Raw genomic sequence first — 18,786 nt, forward strand, 5'->3', positions numbered from 1 at the left:
TCTCTCCCACACAAGCATTTATTCAAACAAAAACAAAAATAAAAGCACACAGACGCTCCAAGTAAAGTACATAAGATGTGGCCGAATAAAAGTATAGTTTCAAGAGAAGGAACCTGATAATTTGTCGATGAAGAAGGGGATGCCTTGGGCATCCCCAAGCTTAGACGCTTGAGTCTTCTTAGAATATGCAGGGGTGAACCACCGGGGCATCCCCAAGCTTAGAGCTTTCACTCTCCTTGATCATAGTATATCATCCTCCTCTCTTGACCCTTGAAAACTTCCTCCACACCAAACTCGAAACAAACTCATTAGAGGGTTAGTGCATAATCAAAAACTCACATGTTCAGAGGTGACACAATCATTCTTAACACTTCTGGACATTGCTCAAAGCTACTGGAAGGTAATGGAACAAAGAAATCCACCCAACACAGCGAAAGAAGCAATGCGAAATAAAAGGCAGAATCTGTCAAAACAGAACAGTCCGTAAAGACGAATTTTAAAAGGGCACCAGACTTGCTCAAATGAAAATGCCCAAATTGAATGAAAGTTGCGTACATATCTGAGGATCACTCACGTAAATTGGCATAATTTTCTGAGTTACCTACAGAGAATTAGACCCAGATTCTTGACAGCAAAGAAATCTAGAACTGCGCAGTAATCCAAATCTAGTACTTACTTTACTATCAAAGACTTTACTTGGCACAACAAAACACAAAACTAAGATAAGGAGAGGTTGCTACAGTAGTAAACAACTTCCAAGACACAAATATAAAACAAAGTACTGTAGCAAAATAACACATGGGTTATCTCCCAAGAAGTTCTTTTCTTTATAGCCATTAAGATGGGCTCAGCAGTTTTAATGATGCACTCGCAAGAGATAGTATGTGAAGCAAAAGGGAGCATCAAGAGGCAAATTCAAAACACATTTAAGTCTAACATGCTTCCTATGCATAGGAATCTTGTAAATAAACAAGTTCATGAAGAGCAAAGTAACAAGCATAGGAAGATAAAACAAGTGTAGCTTCAAAAATTTCAGCACATAGAGAGGTGTTTTAGTAACATGAAAATTTCTACAACCATATTTTCCTCTCTTATAATAACTTTCAGTATCATCATGAGCAAACTCAACAATATAACTATCACATAAAGCATTCTTATCATGAGTCTCATGCATAAAATTATTACTCTCCACATAGGCATAGTCAATTTTATTAGTAATAGTGGGAGCAAATTCAACAAAGTAGCTATCATTATTATTCTCATCAAGTGTAGGAGGCATAGTATAATCACAACAAAATTTACTCTCCATAGTAGGTGGCACCAAAAGACCACTATCATTATAATCATAAATAGGAGGCAAAGTATCATCAAAGAAAATTTTCTCCTCAATGCTTGGGGGACTAAAAAGATTATGAAAACCAGCTTCCCCAAGCTTAGAACTTTCTATATTATTATCAACAATGGTGTTCAAAGCGTTCATACTAATATTACTACCAAGCATGCAAATAAGATTCCATAGGTTTTTTAATTTTCGCATCAAACAATCCATGTTTTAAATCAGGAAATAGAATAAGAAGCTCATTGTTGTCCATTATGCCAAACTAGTGTAAACAAGAAACAAAAAGATGCAATTGCGGGATCTAAAGGAAATAGCTTCGAGCACAAACACAATGGTGCCGGAAAAGTACTTGTTACACGGAACCGGAGTATGAGTGCCTTTTACCTTTCCTCCCGGCAACGGCGCCGGAAAAGTGGCTAGTTGCCGGGGTCCGTGTGTGTGTGCCGTTTACCTTTCCTCCCGAGCAACGGCGCCGAGAAAAGTGCTTGATGTCTACGGGAGCTTCTATTCTTGTAGGCAGGTGTTGGGCCTCCAAGAGCGAGAGGTTTGTAGAACAGCGACAAGTTTCTCTTAAGTGGATTACCCAAGGTTTATCGATCTCGGGGAGGAAGAGGTCAAAGATATCCCTCTCATGCAACCACTGCAACCACAAAGCAAGAAGTCTCTTGTGTCCCCAACACACCTAATAGGTGCACTAGTTCGGCGAAGAGATAGTGAAATACGAGGTGGTATGAATAAGTAGTAGCAACGGCACCGAGAAAAGTGCTTTGCCCGGGACGAGTAAACAAGCGGTAGTAACGCAGACGGTAGTAACGCGAGTAAAACGAGTAAACAAGCAGCGATAGCGATATTTAGGAACAAGGCCTAGGGATTAGACTTTCACTAGTGGACACTCTCAACATTGATCACATAACGGAATAGATAAATGCATACTCTACACTTTTGTTGGATGATGAACACATTGCGTAGGATTACACGAACCCTCAATGCCGGAGTTAACAAGCTCCACAATAATGCTCATATTTTAGTAACCTTTAGTGTAAGATAGATCAAAAGACTAAACCAAGTACTAACATAGCATGCACACTTGTCACCTTCATGCATATGTAGGAGGAATAGATCACATCAATATTATCATAGCAATAGTTAACTTCGCAATCTACAAGAGATCATGATCATAGCATAAACCAAGTACTAACACGGTGCACACACTTGTCACCTTTGCACACGTGCAGGAGGAATAAAACTACTTTAATAACATTGCTAGAGTAGCACATAGATAAATTGTGATACAAACATATTGCAATCATAAAGAAATATAAATAAGCACCTCACTATGCCATTCAACGGTGAATAAGTATTACGTGAAATATAGCCTAAGAGACCCACACGGTGCACACACTTGTCACCTTTACACACGTGGGACAAGGAGTCTCCGGAGATCACATAAGTAAAACTCACTTGACTAGCATAATGACATCTAGATTACAAGCATCATCATATGAATCTCAATCATGTAAGGCAGCTCATGAGATTATTGTATTGAAGCACATAGGAGAGAGATGAACCACATAGCTACCGAGTACAGCCCCGAGCCTCGATGGAGAACTACTCCCTCCTCATGGGAGCAACAGCGGTGATGAAGATGGCGGTGGAGATGGCAGCGGTGTCGATGGAGAAGCCTTCGGGGGCACTTCCCCGCTCCGGCAGGGTGCCGGAACGGAGACTCCTGTCCCCCGAGATCTTGGCTTCGCGATGGCGGCGGCTGCGGAAGGTTTTCCGTATCGTGGTTTTTTTTCGCCTCAGGGGTTTCGCGACGGAGGCTTTATATAGGCGAAGAGGCGGCGCAGGAGGGTCGAAGGGGTGGCCACACCATAGGTCGGCGCGGCCGGGGCCCGAGCCGCGCCACCCTATCATCCGGGGCCCACAGGGCCCCCCTGCGCGGCTCTCGGGTGTTACGGATGCTTCCGGTGCAAATAGGAACCCGGGTCTTGATTTCGTCCGATTCCGAGAATATTTCGTTACTAGGATTTCGAAACCAAAAACAGCAGAAAACAGCAATCGGCACTTCGGCATCTTGTTAATAGGTTAGTTCCAGAAAATGCACGAATATGACATAAAGTGTGCATAAAACATGTAGGTATCATCAATAATATGGCATAGAACATAAGAAATTATCGATACGTCGGAGACGTATCACTTGCCTGCGCCCTTCGCGTGCGACCATCCGTGCGCCCCGAATGGGTGGCAGACATCGAGCGGTTCTCCATTTTCTGTGGTCTTTTTTCGCAAAACAAAATCAGAAATACGACTGCAATGTAAATCCATGTTGTGATCCATTCCGTAAGGGCATCTCCAGCGGCGCCACGCATTTCGCGGGCGTCCGTTTGCGTCGCCTGACGGGCGCGGAAATGATCGCACGTCCGTTTGCGTCTGGGGCTGGCTCCAGCGGGGCGACACATTTTCGACGCATGCCAGATTTCAAAAAAGAGAAACTAGCATCAACTTTGCACAAAATTACAGCCGCAAATTGAGGTATGGAATATGTTCATCACACTTTGCACAAGGTAGGGCGCAAAGTGGAGCAAAAGGGGCACAACAAGGCCTGAATAGCAATAAAAAAAAGTCCAAAAGGAGGCCAAGGTGCTGGGCGCATGACGATGGCGATTAGGCGTCTCGCGCACGGATTTCGGCGCGCCTCTTCATGAACCATGCCCTGGTGTCGTCGTCGACGCCGCTCAAGTCGGCAAGCATGATCTTTGTGTCTTCTGCACGGGTCTTGGCCTCGGCGTCCATCCTCCTCGCCTCGGCGTCACGCAATTTGGCATCGGCGTCTGCCTTTTTGGCCTCGATGTCCATCCTTTGGACCTCAATGACCTCCTTCGGGAGGTTGTGGTAGATGGCAGTTGCGGCCTCTTTTTTCAGACGCCTCTTCTCGTCCCTAGAAGCCAAGGCGGCAAGATTCCCGGCCATTATCTTCTCCATGCTCTGCGTGAACGCAATGGCCTGCGCCTCCCGGGCTAGATCGGCCTTGGTAGCCTTATGGCCTCGGGGACGAGGTGGAAGGGCAGGACGTCCTTGATCGTCGTTTTCGCCGTCGAGGTTGACCGTTGTCCCATTCCTCACAGCTTCGTTGTAGGACACAAATCTTGTCTTCCACTTCTTCGCGTCCTTGAGCACGTCCCAGCAATGGACCATATGGAAGCCCTTCTTATGCGTCTCCCTGAACTTTTCCAAGGCGCGGGGTACCTGCAATCATAGCCGCCAATGATGTACATAGAATGATGCAAATAGTGTAGAATGATGATGGTTGTATCGTGTTTACCACTGAAATTACGCCAGTGCCGCTGACGGGGTGGTTCATAGCATGTTCGACCGCCGAGCAGACCTTGCTTGTCTCTTGTTTGATGTAGTTCCATCTTTTTCGGAGGGACTCTTCCGTCCGAGGGCTTGGGATATGTTAGGGCGGGTGCATCTTGGTCTCGTTATACTGCTGCAAGACCTTGGCCCAATAGACCTTGCCCTTTTGTTGTGCGCCATTAATACAATCATGGCTCGTTTCCAGCCACGCTTCGCACAAACACTTCTCCTCGTCGTCGATGAAGCCTTGTGTCATGCGGCTCTCCCCCTTCTTCTTGGTAGCAATGTCCGTGGGGACAGGCTGTGTTGGCGCGTCGTCGAAGTCGTCGGCGATCCCCTCTCTCTTGACGAGCATGTAGCCCTCCGCTAAGGTCGGATAGAGGGCTACTTGCGCGACGCCGGCTTTGATCTGCATCTGCCAGGCCTGCTGGTTGGCGGCTGCGGCAGTCTTGTTCTTCTGGTTCTGGCGCCGGCCGCGACGCTTCGCGGCCTCGATGACTGCCAAAGATGGTACCCGGGGTTTACTGAAGGCCCACGAGTCGAAGAATATGAAGTTCGGAAGCCCGGTTAGTATTAAGGAAAGTTAGAGTTGTATTAGGAAATATAGACTTGTAACTTTGCGGGTTGAACTCAGAGAGTCTCACGGAATCTGTAATCTTGTGTAACACGGTATCCTCGGCTCCGCCTCCTATATAAAGGGGAGTCGAGGGACAAAGAGAGAATCGAATCCATTGTCAACATAACCCTAGTTTCTTAATCGTCGAGTACTTTTCGGTTGAAACCTTCGAGATCTACTTGCACTCTACTTCCAACTAAACCCTAGTCTACAATACGTAGTCATTGATAAGTTAATCCCTTGTCACTCGATGACTTTCTCCTCCTTGGAGACCACCTTCTTTGCCGTCTTCGGCTTTGCCTCCCGGCCGCCGCCGGTGGCGGCCCGCTTTGCTTCCGCCTTCGGCTTTGCTGCACCCTCCATTGTGGCTATGGTCGTGGCTACGGGGGAGTGTGGGGCGGCGGCGGGTGCGAGGGTTTGCTCCGCATCCATGGCGGTGGCTGCGGACTGCTCGCGCCTGTCTAGTTTGATATTTCACGCGGGGAATGGCCAGTGGCGGAAATAATATCGGCCTCCCTGCCACTGATGCGCGGGTCCTACGCCTTTTTTGGCGGACACTCGGCGCGACCGCGGAGTATCCGCGGAGCGTCCGCGGAGACGCAAACCTGGCGCATATTTGGGCCAGGTTTACGTCTCCGTGGACGGCCCGATCACTTTGCGTCGTCCCGCTAGAGCAGGGCCCAGACACATTTCCGATCACGGCGGACGAAAACGGTCGCTCAACGTCCGTTTGCATCGCGCGGCTAGAGATGCCCTAATACCAACGATTCCCTGCTTTGGTCGTCTTCTCCTCATCCACCCCGTTTGCGCTTCAGCCCCATTCACCGTACTTCTACCTATGACCTCTGATCTAACAAAGTAACAAGGGTCGCACACTCGCACGTCCTTACCAGATACCTGGAAAATTCCATGCCCAACGTTGCCGGCTGCGCGTACACGACTCCCTTGACGACGGCTACAAGCTGATGAACCAGCTTGGTCGCAGTCGCAGGCCATGGTGTCTTTATTCTACATACAGCATCCTCGTGATCGGGACGGTATGACGAGCATCGATCTGCTGTAGGCGCACATGCGAGCAGGACAAGCATCGTGTTTGAGTGCTAGGCTGAGAGAGCTTCCTATGGAGCAAGGCGAGGCGACTGGTCCAGGAGGCGGGGCGGCCAAGCACGGACGCCGGGGACAGAGATCCGGTGGCTCGCTGAAGGCAAGGCACACTGCGCCTTGAGGCATAGCATCCACCGCTCATTTACATCCAACGGACATCTACGTCTCAATTCCAAACACTACGGGCCTAGCAGCTGTCAACACCAAAATAGCTTTTTCTTGTCACACTCAAGGCAACAATCCATGGATGCGGACGCTGCAGCTCCCTCAGCGCGCTGCGGGAAAGGCAGGAGACGAGCCGCTCCAGCTGCTCCTCCAAGGTGAGCTCCGGCGGCGCCCACGGGAGGAAACGTCCTCGTCGGACGATCACCTCCGGCTGCTCCGTCCGCCTCCCATCTGGCGGCGGCCTCCGCCCGTCCCGACCGCGTCCTATGCTCCCCTCCGACGGCTCGCTCCGACCATCACGGCGTACTGCAGCAGGCTGACAACCATCAGGCGGAGTAGATGCACAAAAAATTCAGTTAACTACAGCTGCTAACAGATGCGAATTTCAGTTGACTGAAAACAAACATCAAATTCGGTTAGCTATAGACATAGAAGAAATTCAGTTCAGCAAACCAGCAGAAAAGCTGCGAGGCCGAGGAACCCCTAGGAGCGGGGAGGGAAGGAGGAGCCTGTGAGAACTGGGGCGCAGGGGCTTGCCGGCGCCGATTTATTCGGTGGCCGCTGCCGGAGCTCACTCGGCGTCCTTTCCCACGGCGACGCCGGTGGCAGAGCTCTGCCAGGCAAAAGCCGTCGGCACAAGTTTTACTTCCCTTTCGATGCTTTGCCTGCGCGCGTGAGGATAGACCAAGTCCTTGTGCGTTGACTGATTTTAGACGTTGGATGGAGATAGACGGTGGATGCTATGCCTCAAGGCGCTGCGTGCCTTGCTTACCGCGAGGCACCGGATCTCTGTCCGGACGCCGGAGGCCCGGAGCCAAGCTAGCGTGATCCTGAATTGATTCTTCACGGAAGATATAGCTCAAGAAGTACTCCTTCGTATTGCCATTGGATACTTCCTATTTTTTTTGACAGAAAAGTAATAGAGTGGAGGGAATAAATACGAGAACCGCTCGATGGCTGCCACCCACCCGTGGCGCACGGATGGTCGCACGCGAGGGGTGCAGGCAAGCCCCATCCGTGCACCAATGTCCAATGATTGCCATGTTGGAGTGATCGACGCGGTGGATATAGTATGCGACAAAGCAGCGATGGAGCTGCAGCTAGCAACAGCGTGTCTGCTCTATCCTCAGATTTGGCCGTGCGCGCGTGTCACCTCAGGTTCGTTGGGCAGTCGACGCAAGCACGTCGTCCTGCGACCTGCGTGCGAGACGGAATCAAACTCCAACCAATCATCCGATGGCTATATTCTTGGATTATAATGCAGTGACCCGGCTCGATTGGCACAAGCAAGGAACAAGGCATCCACCAGCACCACGTCCACGGAGGAGCACGCGACGACGCAACGAATAGATCCCACCCAGCGAGCTCACGATCGAGTGTCTGTGCCGGCCTCACCGGGTCTCTGTCTGTCCAGAACGCTTTCAGTGTCCGAGCAAAAGGCAAATGGCGACCCAGACCGGCATCACGGCCACACAAAAGACGGCAACTGGGCGTAGATTACTATGGATTTTATGGGCACTGCAATGCAGCTGTGGGTCGTGCATCTCTGAGTTTGTGGGCCACCAACCACCGGACGATTTTCTAGGAGACAAAACTTTCGAAGAAAACTGCCGCCCAGGCAAAACAACGCAGAGGTCGCGAGCCGGCAACCGCAGCTGTCGGGTCGTCGTTGCAGCATTTCCCAATGATCCGCTTCTCCCTCCTCGCCGCCCTGCTCGTCGTCCTCGGCGTCGCCTTCCCAATCCATGGCGCCGACGCTCTCTCAGGTGAGGCTTGAAGCTTGACCAACCCCAGCAAAGCAGGTTCTTTGCTGAACCCGTTGAGCTAGCTAGCAGCGGACCAACATCATGCCCGATCATTTCTTGGTTGACAGGGTACCAGATAAACTGCGGCGCCGGCGCGGAGCAGGTGGCGGGGAACGTGACATGGCTCCCCGACGCGCGGTTCATCGCAGTCGGCAACGCCACCGACATCCCGTCCCTCCCGGCCGCGCCGATGCTCGCCTCGCTCCGCTACTTCCCGGACGCGTCGGCCCGGAAGCACTGCTACGTGCTCCCCGCCGTAAAAGCAACCAAGTACCTCGTGCGCACCACGTACTTCTACGGCGGGTTCGACGGCGGCGCGGCGCCGCCCGTGTTCGACCAGATCATCGACGGCACGCGGTGGAGCCAGGTGGACACGGCGGCCGACTATGCGGCCGGCCGCGCCACCTACTTCGAGGCCGTCGTGGTCGCCGCCGGGAAGGCCGTCAGCGTGTGCCTGGCCAGGAACGCCGCCACCGCGCCCGGCTCCAGCCCCTTCATCTCCGCGCTCGAGGTGGTCCCGCTCGACGACTCCGTCTACAACGCCACCGACTTCGCCTCCTACGCGCTTAGCACCATCGCGCGCCACAGCTTCGGCCACGACGGCTCCATCATCAGGTACACCATGGCGATCATGTCATGTTTTTCTGCTGTGATCTGCTACAGAGTACAGAATGCATAGCCTGCTTGGTCATGAACTCGTGATCATGAGAAATGTGCGATTTTTCCAGCGATGGCGACCAGTTCAACCGGTACTGGCAGCCGTACAGCGACGGGGTCAGCCCGGTGGTGGAGACCCAGGGGAGCATCGCGCCGGCGGCGTTCTGGAACAGGCCACCGGAGGACGTGTTCCGGCGGGGCGTGACGGCCAGCCGCGGGAACGTCCTCGAGCTGCAGTGGCCGCCGGCGCCACTGCCCACGGCGAGCTACTACCTGGCGCTCTACTTCCAGGACAACCGGACGCCGAGCCCGCTCAGCTGGAGAGTCTTCGACGTCGCGGTCAACGGCCAGGCCTTCTTCGCCGGCCTCAACGTCTCGGCGGCGGGGTCGATGGTGTACGGTGCCGTGTGGCCGCTGTCCGGGCAGACCAAGATCACGCTGACGCCTGCGCCGGACTCGCCGGTCGGGCCGGTGATCAATGCGGCGGAGCTCATGATGGTTGTGCCGCTCGGAGGGAGGACTCATCCTAGAGACGGTAATACCCGATCGATGCAGCTCCTACCCATGCGCCGTGGCTGATTCAGTACCTGCTCACTGGAATTGTGTAGTAGATCATCCGTGTATTTCATCATCTTGCTGCAGTGATCGGCATGGAGACGCTCGCGAGAGGCTTCGCCAACCCGCCGTCGGACTGGAGTGGCGATCCTTGCTTGCCTGTCGGGAACTCATGGACCGGTGTTTCCTGCACTGAAGGTCCGCTTGCTCGAGTAACCGCCCTGTAAGTCAACAAGGGAAATCCTAGAATGTCATGTTACGCCTAAAAACCTTGCAAACTCTCTGAACAATGGCAATTGTGCATTTTTTCTGCAGCAACCTCACCAATTTCAGTGTTGGAGGCTCAATATCTGACCACATTGCCAATATGACTGCAATCTCGAGCATGTAAGCTTCTTGACACAAACTGATGTTAGATGTGCTTGCTAAATTAATGAAAAGTTCAATGCCTGACTTCCGAAATGTTTTATTGCAGTTGGCTTGCGGGGAACAACCTGACAGGACCAATTCCGGATATGAGCCCCCTACATCACTTGTCTTCTTTGTAAGTACAAACACTCGCATGATTACTTTGCAAAATGATTTTTAAGAGGTCCATAATAACTAGCACTACTCGCCGAAATGAAGATGCTGTATGTTCCCTTTCACTAATTAGGATTGCATTTCTGAACTGAAGGCACCTGGAGAACAACCAATTGACAGGGCCGATGCCCCCATTGCTGGGAGACCTTCCCAAGCTTCAAGAACTGTAAGTGGCTTGAGCATAAAAGGAATTCCAACATATAATCCACGCTTGACCAAGTTGTTGCTACACTATCCACCTATAATCTAGCTAACCTGACCTGTTTCATTCAGTTGAGGCAACCCGCTATTTTTTAACAACTTGAACTCTTCTTCCACAGGTTTGTGCAGAATAACAATTTACAGGGGACCATTCCGAACAACCTCAGGAACAGAGCGGGCATTGCATTCCAGTAAGTAACCGCGAGCATTGTATTTAGATCTCAAAATCAAACGGTGTACTTTAAGCTTGTGATATCCGTACAATCCTACTACACCTGGGAATGATAATGATTTTTATCTTACTTTGACAGGTATACACCTGGGAATAACCTCAGCTAACAACAATAATGTTACAAGGAACAGAGTATCACATGTTCATGGCCATCGACAGAAAGAGTATGAGAATGAGGACGCACATGCATGTCCGACTGCAGATAACGATTTCTTGAGGTTTTAGTATTGCACACGTTTTGTTCTTTTTTCTCTATATTTTTTGGGGGAGACAAAAGTGTTCTGGTGTATATATAACTATATTGCACACTATGAACTGCACAGTTCATGATTCCATTTATTTATCTATATATGTGAAGATGTAAAATTGTTCTAAAGGCAGCAAGAAGATAATTAGTGCCTCTTTTCTCTTGGTTGTATTCATTAACCGATGTAGAGGCCGATGATTTCCAAGAAAAATGAAGGTCGTCTCTTTGATCTAAGGGTTACTCAAAGAATCTTTCGGATGATTCTTGTCTTGAGGAAAAACACTATGTCAAATGTTTGTTTTGTAGGATTCTAGTTTACATGAATTTCCCTCAAGATTATTACGTTTCATATGAGAATCTCCATAGATCTGACATGTTGTATCGACTAGAGAGGGTGAGAGGATTGAACAAGCAATTTAAAATTAATAAATCAAAGTTGCCAATTATTCCAATTTTCCCCTTAAGTTGCCTATAGACATTCTAGCACACAATTCTATAATGATAAACTTATGGAAACATCGTTTTAAGCTAAAGATATGGGTGGGCTAGGAGTTAATGATCTTGAAGTTAAGAACTCAGCCTTATTAGGTAAGTGGTTTTTTAAGCTATTAACCGAAGATGACGTATGGCAGATCATGGTTAGAAGAAAGTACATCGATGATAAAGCGTTATCCCAGATCCTTTGAAAACCGGGAGATTCGTATTTTTGGGCTAGCCTAATGGCAACGAAGAAATTTTTCTTCAGATATGGTACTTTCATTATTAAGGATGGATCGCAGATACGGTTCTGGGAGGATACATGGCTAGGGAATAGGCCAACGACCTCACCTCCGACTGTGACGTTTAGACGAGATTTAATCGGTCCGAGACTTCTTGCATGGAACGCCTTACTAGTGCGTTTGGAATCCATCCAGTTGTCTGAAGGGCAAGATGAATTTCGTTGGAACTTACAATCCAATGGAAAATTCTCGGTAAGTTTATTGTACAATGCCATTATCCAATAGGTAATACCAGCTGCATGCACCAATGAGAGAAAGAAATGAGACCCAATCAACTGGTGCGCCAGCAGTAACATGAATTATCCCCGGCGAACCAGGCCTGGTGCGCCGGCGGTACGTTTTTCCAAAATTCAAAAAAAAGCCCGAACCAGGCCTGGTGCACCAGCTAGCTCGGGTTCATCTAGCTCGGGTCCTCGAAAACAGTGGCCGTGCGTCGCCTTGTCATCGTTTCCGCGCCGGTGTAGGAGGAGGAGGACAATGAGGCCGGAGGTGGTGGTTTAGGAGGAGGAGGAGGAAGAGGATGAGGCTGGAGGTGGTGGTTTAGGAGGAGGAGGAGGAGGAAGAGGAGAAGATGGCCGGGGGTGGAGGTGGTGGAAGAGGAGGAGAAGGAGAAGGCCGGAGGTGGAGGTAGAGTCCCGAGGTGGAGGAGGTTACCGGAGGAGGAGGTCACCGGAGTAGGAGGAGGTCACCGGAGTAGTAGGAGGAGGAGGCCGTCGGTGAGTATTGCAAGGAGAAGAGGAGGAGGGAAAGGGAAGAAGGGGGAGAAGTAAGGAAGGAGAAAAGGGAGGAGGGCCGGCTTGAATATATAGTACAACTTACCGCCGGCGCACCTAGTATGGTGGTGCGCCTGCCTGAATTTTTTTCTTTTTTTCACCCAAATCTTAAACCCGAAAAGTACCGTTTCTGTTTTCCAATTGACGAATCCATTTTTTCTCCAAACGGCCGTAGGCGGTTGAATTCGGATAGGAAATTTTGCGTAGATAGATTTTGATATAAAAAAGTTTTTCATCGGAGGGCGTATGCAACCAGAAATCCCGTTTTACCGAAAGATGATGCCATTTTGCATAATATATCGAAATTCATTTTTTCAAATTTTCATTAAAACTAGATTACATAATACATGGGCAGTTCAAAGGATTTTATTTTTTGAATTTTTTTTCATTTTCTTTTATTTTTTTCAAAACTGAAAAGGCGGTCCACGGGGGGAGGGGGGGGGGGTGTAGAAGGAAAATCATGACTCGCCTTACCGCCGGCGCACCATCATGCTGCAGCGCCGACAATAAGCAACTTACCACCGGCGCACCAACATGGTGGTGCGCTGGCAGTAAGGGGCTCGATTTTTTCGGTCTGGTCTGGTCCTCTTTGAAATTTATCGCTGGCACATCTTTCTTGCTTGTGCGCCGGCAGTAAGACTCCATCGCCGGCGCGGCGACATATTGGTGCGCCGGCACTATTTGCCACCGGCACATGGGTTTGCTGGTGCGCCGGTAGTACTATTTCCATCTATATGCCTTTTCCTAGTAGTGTCTCTTGCAGGTTATCTACAGCTGTACCGCTACTCTCCGTTCGTGGTCTGCGCTGCAGAAGGTGAAGAATCGCGACCTATTTACGGAGGTCTGTACACGGTTAGAAGACACAACGAGGGATACTTTTCCCTACATGGGTGTCAGCATAATCTACGGATTGGGCCTCAACCTTCACCTTAGGCGTTTTACATTTTCTCGTGTCCGATATTGAAGGAGATATGCCCTAGAGGCAATAATAAAGTGGTTATTATTTATATCTTTATGTTTATGATAAATGTTTATATATCATGCTATAATTGTATTAACCGAAACATTAGTACATGTGTGATATGTAGACAACAAGAAGTCCCTAGTATGCCTCTTAAACTAGCTTGTTGATTAATGGATGATTAGTTTCATAATCATGAACATTGGATGTTATTAATAACAAGGTTATATCATTATATGAATGATGTAATGGACACACCCAATTAAGCGTAGCATAAGATCTCGTCATTAAGTTATTTGCTATAAGCTTTCGATACATGGTTACCTAGTCCTTATGACCATGAGATCATGTAAATCACTTATACCGGAAAGGTACTTTGATTACATCAAACGCCACCGCGTAAATGGGTGGTTATAAAGGTGGGATTAAGTATCCGGAAAGTATGAGTTGAGGCATATGGATCAACAAGTGGGATTTGTCCATCCCGATGATGGATAGATATACTCTGGGCCCTCTCGGTGGAATGTCGTCTAATGTCTTGCAAGCATATGAATAAGTTCATAAGAGACCACATACCACGGTACGAGTAAAGAGTACTTGTCAGGAGGCGAGGTTGAACAAGCTATAGAGTGATACCGAAGATCAAACCTCAGACAAGTAAAATATCGCGTGACAAAGGGAATTGGTATCGTATGTGAATGGTTCATTCGATCACTAAAGTCATCGTTGAATATGTGGGAGCCATTATGGATCTCCCGGATCCCGCTATTGGTTATTGGTCGGAGTGAGTACTCAACCATGTCCACATAGTTCACGAACCGTAGGGTGACACACTTAAAGTTGGATGTTGAAATGGTAGAACTTGAATATGGAATGGAGTTCGAATATTTGTTCGGAGTCCCGGATGAGATCCCGGACATCACGAGGAGTTCCGGAATGGTCCGAGAATAAGATTCATATATAGGAAGTCATATTCCAAATTTGGAAATGATCCGGTGCATTTATGGCAGGTTCTAGAAGGTTCTAGAAAAGTCCGGAAGAAACGCACTATGGAAGGTGGAGTCCCGGAAGGACTCCACAAGCTTGGCCAGCCAAACCCTAAAGGAGGAGTCCCGTGTGGGCTCCACCTAGAGGTGGCCGGCCACCCCACCTAAGGAAAAGGTGGGAGTCCCACCTTGGGTAGGACTCCCTCCTTGAGTAGGTTTCCCACCTTTGGGAAATTTTGGTGTTGGGGTCTTATTCGAAGACTTGGACTACAACTCTTGGGGATTCCACCTATATAATGAGGGGCATAGGAGAGGGGCTGACCACCACAAGCCCATAGCTTGGCCGCACCCCTAGGTGGCCGGCCACCCCTCTCCCAAACCCTAGCCGCCCCCTCTCTCCTCCTCTTCTCCCGCACGCTTAGCGAAGCTCCGCCGGAGATCTCCACCGCCACCGCCACCACGCCGTCGTGCTGCCGGATTCAAGGAGGAGCTACTACTTCCGCTGCCCGCTGGAACGGGGAGAAGGACGTCGTCTTCATCAACAACCGAATGTGTGACCGAGTACGGAGGTGCTGCCCGTTCGTGGCGCCGGAAGCGATCGTGATCAAGATCTTCTACGCGCTTTTGCAAGCGGCAAGTGAACGTCTATCGCAGCAACAAGAGCCTCATCTTGTAGGCTTTGGAATCTCTTCAAGGGTGAGACTCGATACCCCCTCGTTGCTACCATCTTCTAGATTGCATCTTGGCTTGGATTGCGTGTTCGCGGTAGGAAAATTTTTGTTTTCTATGCAACTTTATCCTACGAGTGGTATCGTGAGCCGTGTCTATGCATAGATGGTTGCACGAGTAGAACACAATGGTTTGTGGGCGTTGATGCTCTTGTTATCTTTAGTTTGAGTACTTTGCATCTTTGTGGCATAGTGGGATGAAGCGGCCCGGACTAACTTTACATGACCGCGTTCATGAGACTTGTTCCTCGTTCGACATGCAACTTGTATTGCATAAGAGGCTTTGCGGGTGTCTGTCTCTCCTACTATAATGAAGATTCAATTTACTCTTCTATTGACAACACTAGTATCACCGTTGTGGTTCATGTTCGTAGGTAGATTAGATCTTACTCGAAAACCCTAAACCACGTAAAATATGCAAACCAAATTAGAGACGTCTAACTTGTTTTTGCAGTGGTTTGGTGATGTGATATGGCCATAATATGATGATGAATATGTATGAGATGATCATTATTGTATTGTGGCAACCGGCAGGAGCCTTATGGTTGTCTTTAATTTTCATGTTGAGTAGTATTTCAAAGTAGTTGTAATAGTTGCTACATGAGGTGAACAACCATGAAGACGGCGTCATGAACCTTGACGCTACGCCGACGATGATGGAGATCATGCCCGCTGATGATGGAGATCATGTCCGTGCTTTAGAGATGAAGATCGAAGGCGCAAAGACAAAAGGGCCATATCATATCACATATGAACTGCATGTGATGTTAATCCTTTTATGCATCTTATTTTGCTTAGAACGCGACGGTAGCATTATAAGATGATCCCTCACATTAATATCAAGATAATAAAGTGTTCTCCCTCGTATGCACCGTTGTAACAGTTCGTCGTTTCAAAGCATCTCGTGATGATCGGATGTGATAGATTCAACGATTCACATACAACGGGTGTAAGCCATGTTGCACACGCGGAATACTTGGGTTTGCTTGACGAGCCTAGCATGTACAGACATGGCCTCGGGACAACGGAAACCGAAAGGTTGAACACGAGTCATATGGATGATATGATCAACATGTTGATGTTCACCATTGAAGCTACATCATCTCACGTGATGATCGTTTTTTTGGTGTAGTGAATTTGGATCGTGTACCACTTAACAACTATGAGGGATGTTGTATTAAGTGGGAGTTCATTAGTAATTAGATTAAAACATGAACTAATTATCATAAACATAGTCCGAGTAGTATTTTGAATTAATTTTGTAGTATTGGCATCCGTTTTCTACTATGCGCTAGTCTTGTTATTGAGATAGAAATACTGTTAAAATCTGACAAGAAACTTTACGGATTGGTACCGTATTGTTAAAGAATCAAGAATTGATTAAGTCCTATTGCAAACTTTTAGTAAACCTCACATTGTTGATTCAAAGATCTATGGTTTCAATTAGTACCTAAAGTTATCTTGTCTCCGTCAAACTTGAAGTTCAAATTTGTTTGAAAAGTAAGGAGCTGAAAATTTAGTTTTCAGAAATAATCAAGGTATGAGATATATGTGATATCTAAGACCTTATTGCAAGATGATAGAATATAATTTGGTGAGACTACATAAACTCATAAGTTTTATGGGAATGTATGAAGGTTGAAGACGCCAGACGTCACAATCCTCCAACTATTGGGGCACTAATGATATTCGCATATCCATGAAGTTATCATCCTTAGTATGCACCGTTGCTAAGACTCGTCGTATCGAAGCATCACGTGATGATCGGGTGTTATAGATTCTACGTGTGCTTACAACGGGTACAAGCCGATTTGCACATGCGAATACTAAGGTTAAACTTTATGAGCCTAGCATGTACAGACATGGTCTCAAAAAGTTGTCATGAATTGATGGATAAAATTATGAGTGAAATTGTTCATCATAGTTACTAATAAGTGAAATCTAGAACACTTGTCATATGATGATCAAATTCAAAATAAGAACCTCAAGGTTATTGGTATTAGACCAACAAACCTAGAAGTTATTAATGTTGAAGTATTTTTCTGAATAATGAGGAAAGCTAAAAGAGAAACTGCAAAAGATATTTTGGCAGAAAGAAAGAAAAGACTAGAAAGTCTAGCTCAGGTGTATATAAAAGATATACATGTTATGATTGTATTCCTAGTTAGGTCACACTATGAAATTCTTGGGTATTAGTACTATATTGGTTGGTATGAAGTGTCATACAAAAACAACGCAATACAAGAATTCAATGGCCTAAGTAACTGACAAGGAATATGATAGGAATGCACGTCTGGAACAAAAATAAAGTGTTATTATGTTCATCGTTGGCATTATATCTAGCCCTTAGAAATTATAATAAAGAACTTAATAATTGTTATTTTGCTCTCGTCAAATGAAAACAATGAGTTGTTTAAATTATGACATTACTCCATGTACGATGGATAAGTTATTATAAATCTTAATGGTGAAACACACATACATAACACTGACGCTAAAATGCCATAAGGCAAATGATTTGAATTCCACTTATTTGTGGAACCGCCATTTAGGTCATGTTAGAAAGGATCGCATGAAGGAACTCCATGCAAATGGATTTTGGAGTCATTCGATTTGTTGAATCGTTTGGCACTTGCAAAATCTTTTCTAAAAGGTAATGACTGAAATACCGTTCATAGGCCGAAGAATTGAACGGGCAACTAACTTAGTGAAAACATGCATAATGATATATGTGGTTCACTGGGCATAGTTGTGTGCGGAAGATTCTTCTACTTCATGAAAACTTTCAAACAATGAATTGAGTATATATGAGGATATATTCAATAAGGAAAAGTTTGAAACATTTGAATAGGATTCAAATAAATTTCAGCATGAAGTGGAAATCATCGTAATAGAAAAGTCAAATATCTATGATTGGATCATGGAGGAAATATTTGAATTACGAATTTTAGCGAACATCTAAGAGAGTTATGAAATTGTTCTACAACTCACATTTCTTGGAGTATCATAGTGATGATGAAGTATCCGAGAGATGTATCCAAACCTTGTTGGATCAATGATGAAGATAAAATATTAATGCCATTATATTTTTTGTGGATTATGCTTTAGTGACTTCCGCTTTTACACTTAATAGAGCATCATCATGATCCGTTGAAATGACACCATACGAGTTATGGCATGGGTATAAACCCTAATAGTCTTTTCTTAAATTTTGGTATGCATAGCATAAGTAAATAAGTTTACAACCAAAATCGGATGAATGTCTTTGTTGGTTATCCCAAAGAATTGATAGGGAATTCTTTCCACTATGAAGTAAAAGACAAAAGTGTTTGTTAATGTTACTTGCTTATTTCCAAGAAATTGTTTTCTAGCGAAGTATTTGAGTGGGAGGACAATAGAACTTGATAAGTGATGGCGTGTATTTCACACGTTCGTTGGGCAACCCCAAGAGGAAGGTATGATGAGCACAGCAGCAAGTTTTCCCTCAGAAAGAAACCAAGGTTTATCGAACCAGGAGGAGCCAAGAAGCACGTTGAAGGTTGATGGCGGCGGGATGTAGTGCGAGCGCAACACCGGAGATTCCGCGCCAACGTGGAACCTGCACAACACAACCAAGCTACTTTGCCCCAACGAAACAGGTGAGGTTGTCAATCTCACCGGCTTGCCGTAACAAAGGATTAACCGTATTGTGTGGAA

General features: G+C 47.1%; 1 protein-coding gene across 1 annotated transcript; it reads left to right on the top strand.

Annotated features, from left to right (window-relative positions):
• Positions 1–8,123: 8,123 nt before the first annotated feature.
• On the top strand, positions 8,124–11,089 carry LOC124653884 (probable LRR receptor-like serine/threonine-protein kinase At1g67720). Its single transcript, XM_047192944.1, has 9 exons — positions 8,124–8,350; positions 8,458–9,004; positions 9,118–9,581; positions 9,689–9,824; positions 9,917–9,988; positions 10,077–10,145; positions 10,278–10,349; positions 10,504–10,575; positions 10,696–11,089. Exons 1-9 carry the CDS (start codon positions 8,269–8,271, stop codon positions 10,721–10,723), a joined length of 1,542 nt encoding a protein of 513 aa, XP_047048900.1. The 5' UTR covers positions 8,124–8,268; the 3' UTR covers positions 10,724–11,089.
• The last annotated feature ends 7,697 nt before the right edge of the window (positions 11,090–18,786 follow it).

Source organism: Lolium rigidum, chromosome 5 (genome assembly GCF_022539505.1).
Source record: "Lolium rigidum isolate FL_2022 chromosome 5, APGP_CSIRO_Lrig_0.1, whole genome shotgun sequence".
Taxonomy (NCBI): domain Eukaryota; kingdom Viridiplantae; phylum Streptophyta; class Magnoliopsida; order Poales; family Poaceae; genus Lolium; species Lolium rigidum.

Bases quoted from the DNA above. Each gene is read 5' to 3' on its own strand.
- LOC124653884 (XM_047192944.1), top strand. From the start codon at position 8,269: ATGATCCGCTTCTCCCTCCTCGCCGCCCTGCTCGTCGTCCTCGGCGTC. The intron at 9,825-9,916 runs GTAAGTCAACAA...TTTTTTCTGCAG, and splicing joins CTTGCTCGAGTAACCGCCCT to CAACCTCACCAATTTCAGTG. The intron at 10,146-10,277 runs GTAAGTACAAAC...TCTGAACTGAAG, and splicing joins CTACATCACTTGTCTTCTTT to GCACCTGGAGAACAACCAAT.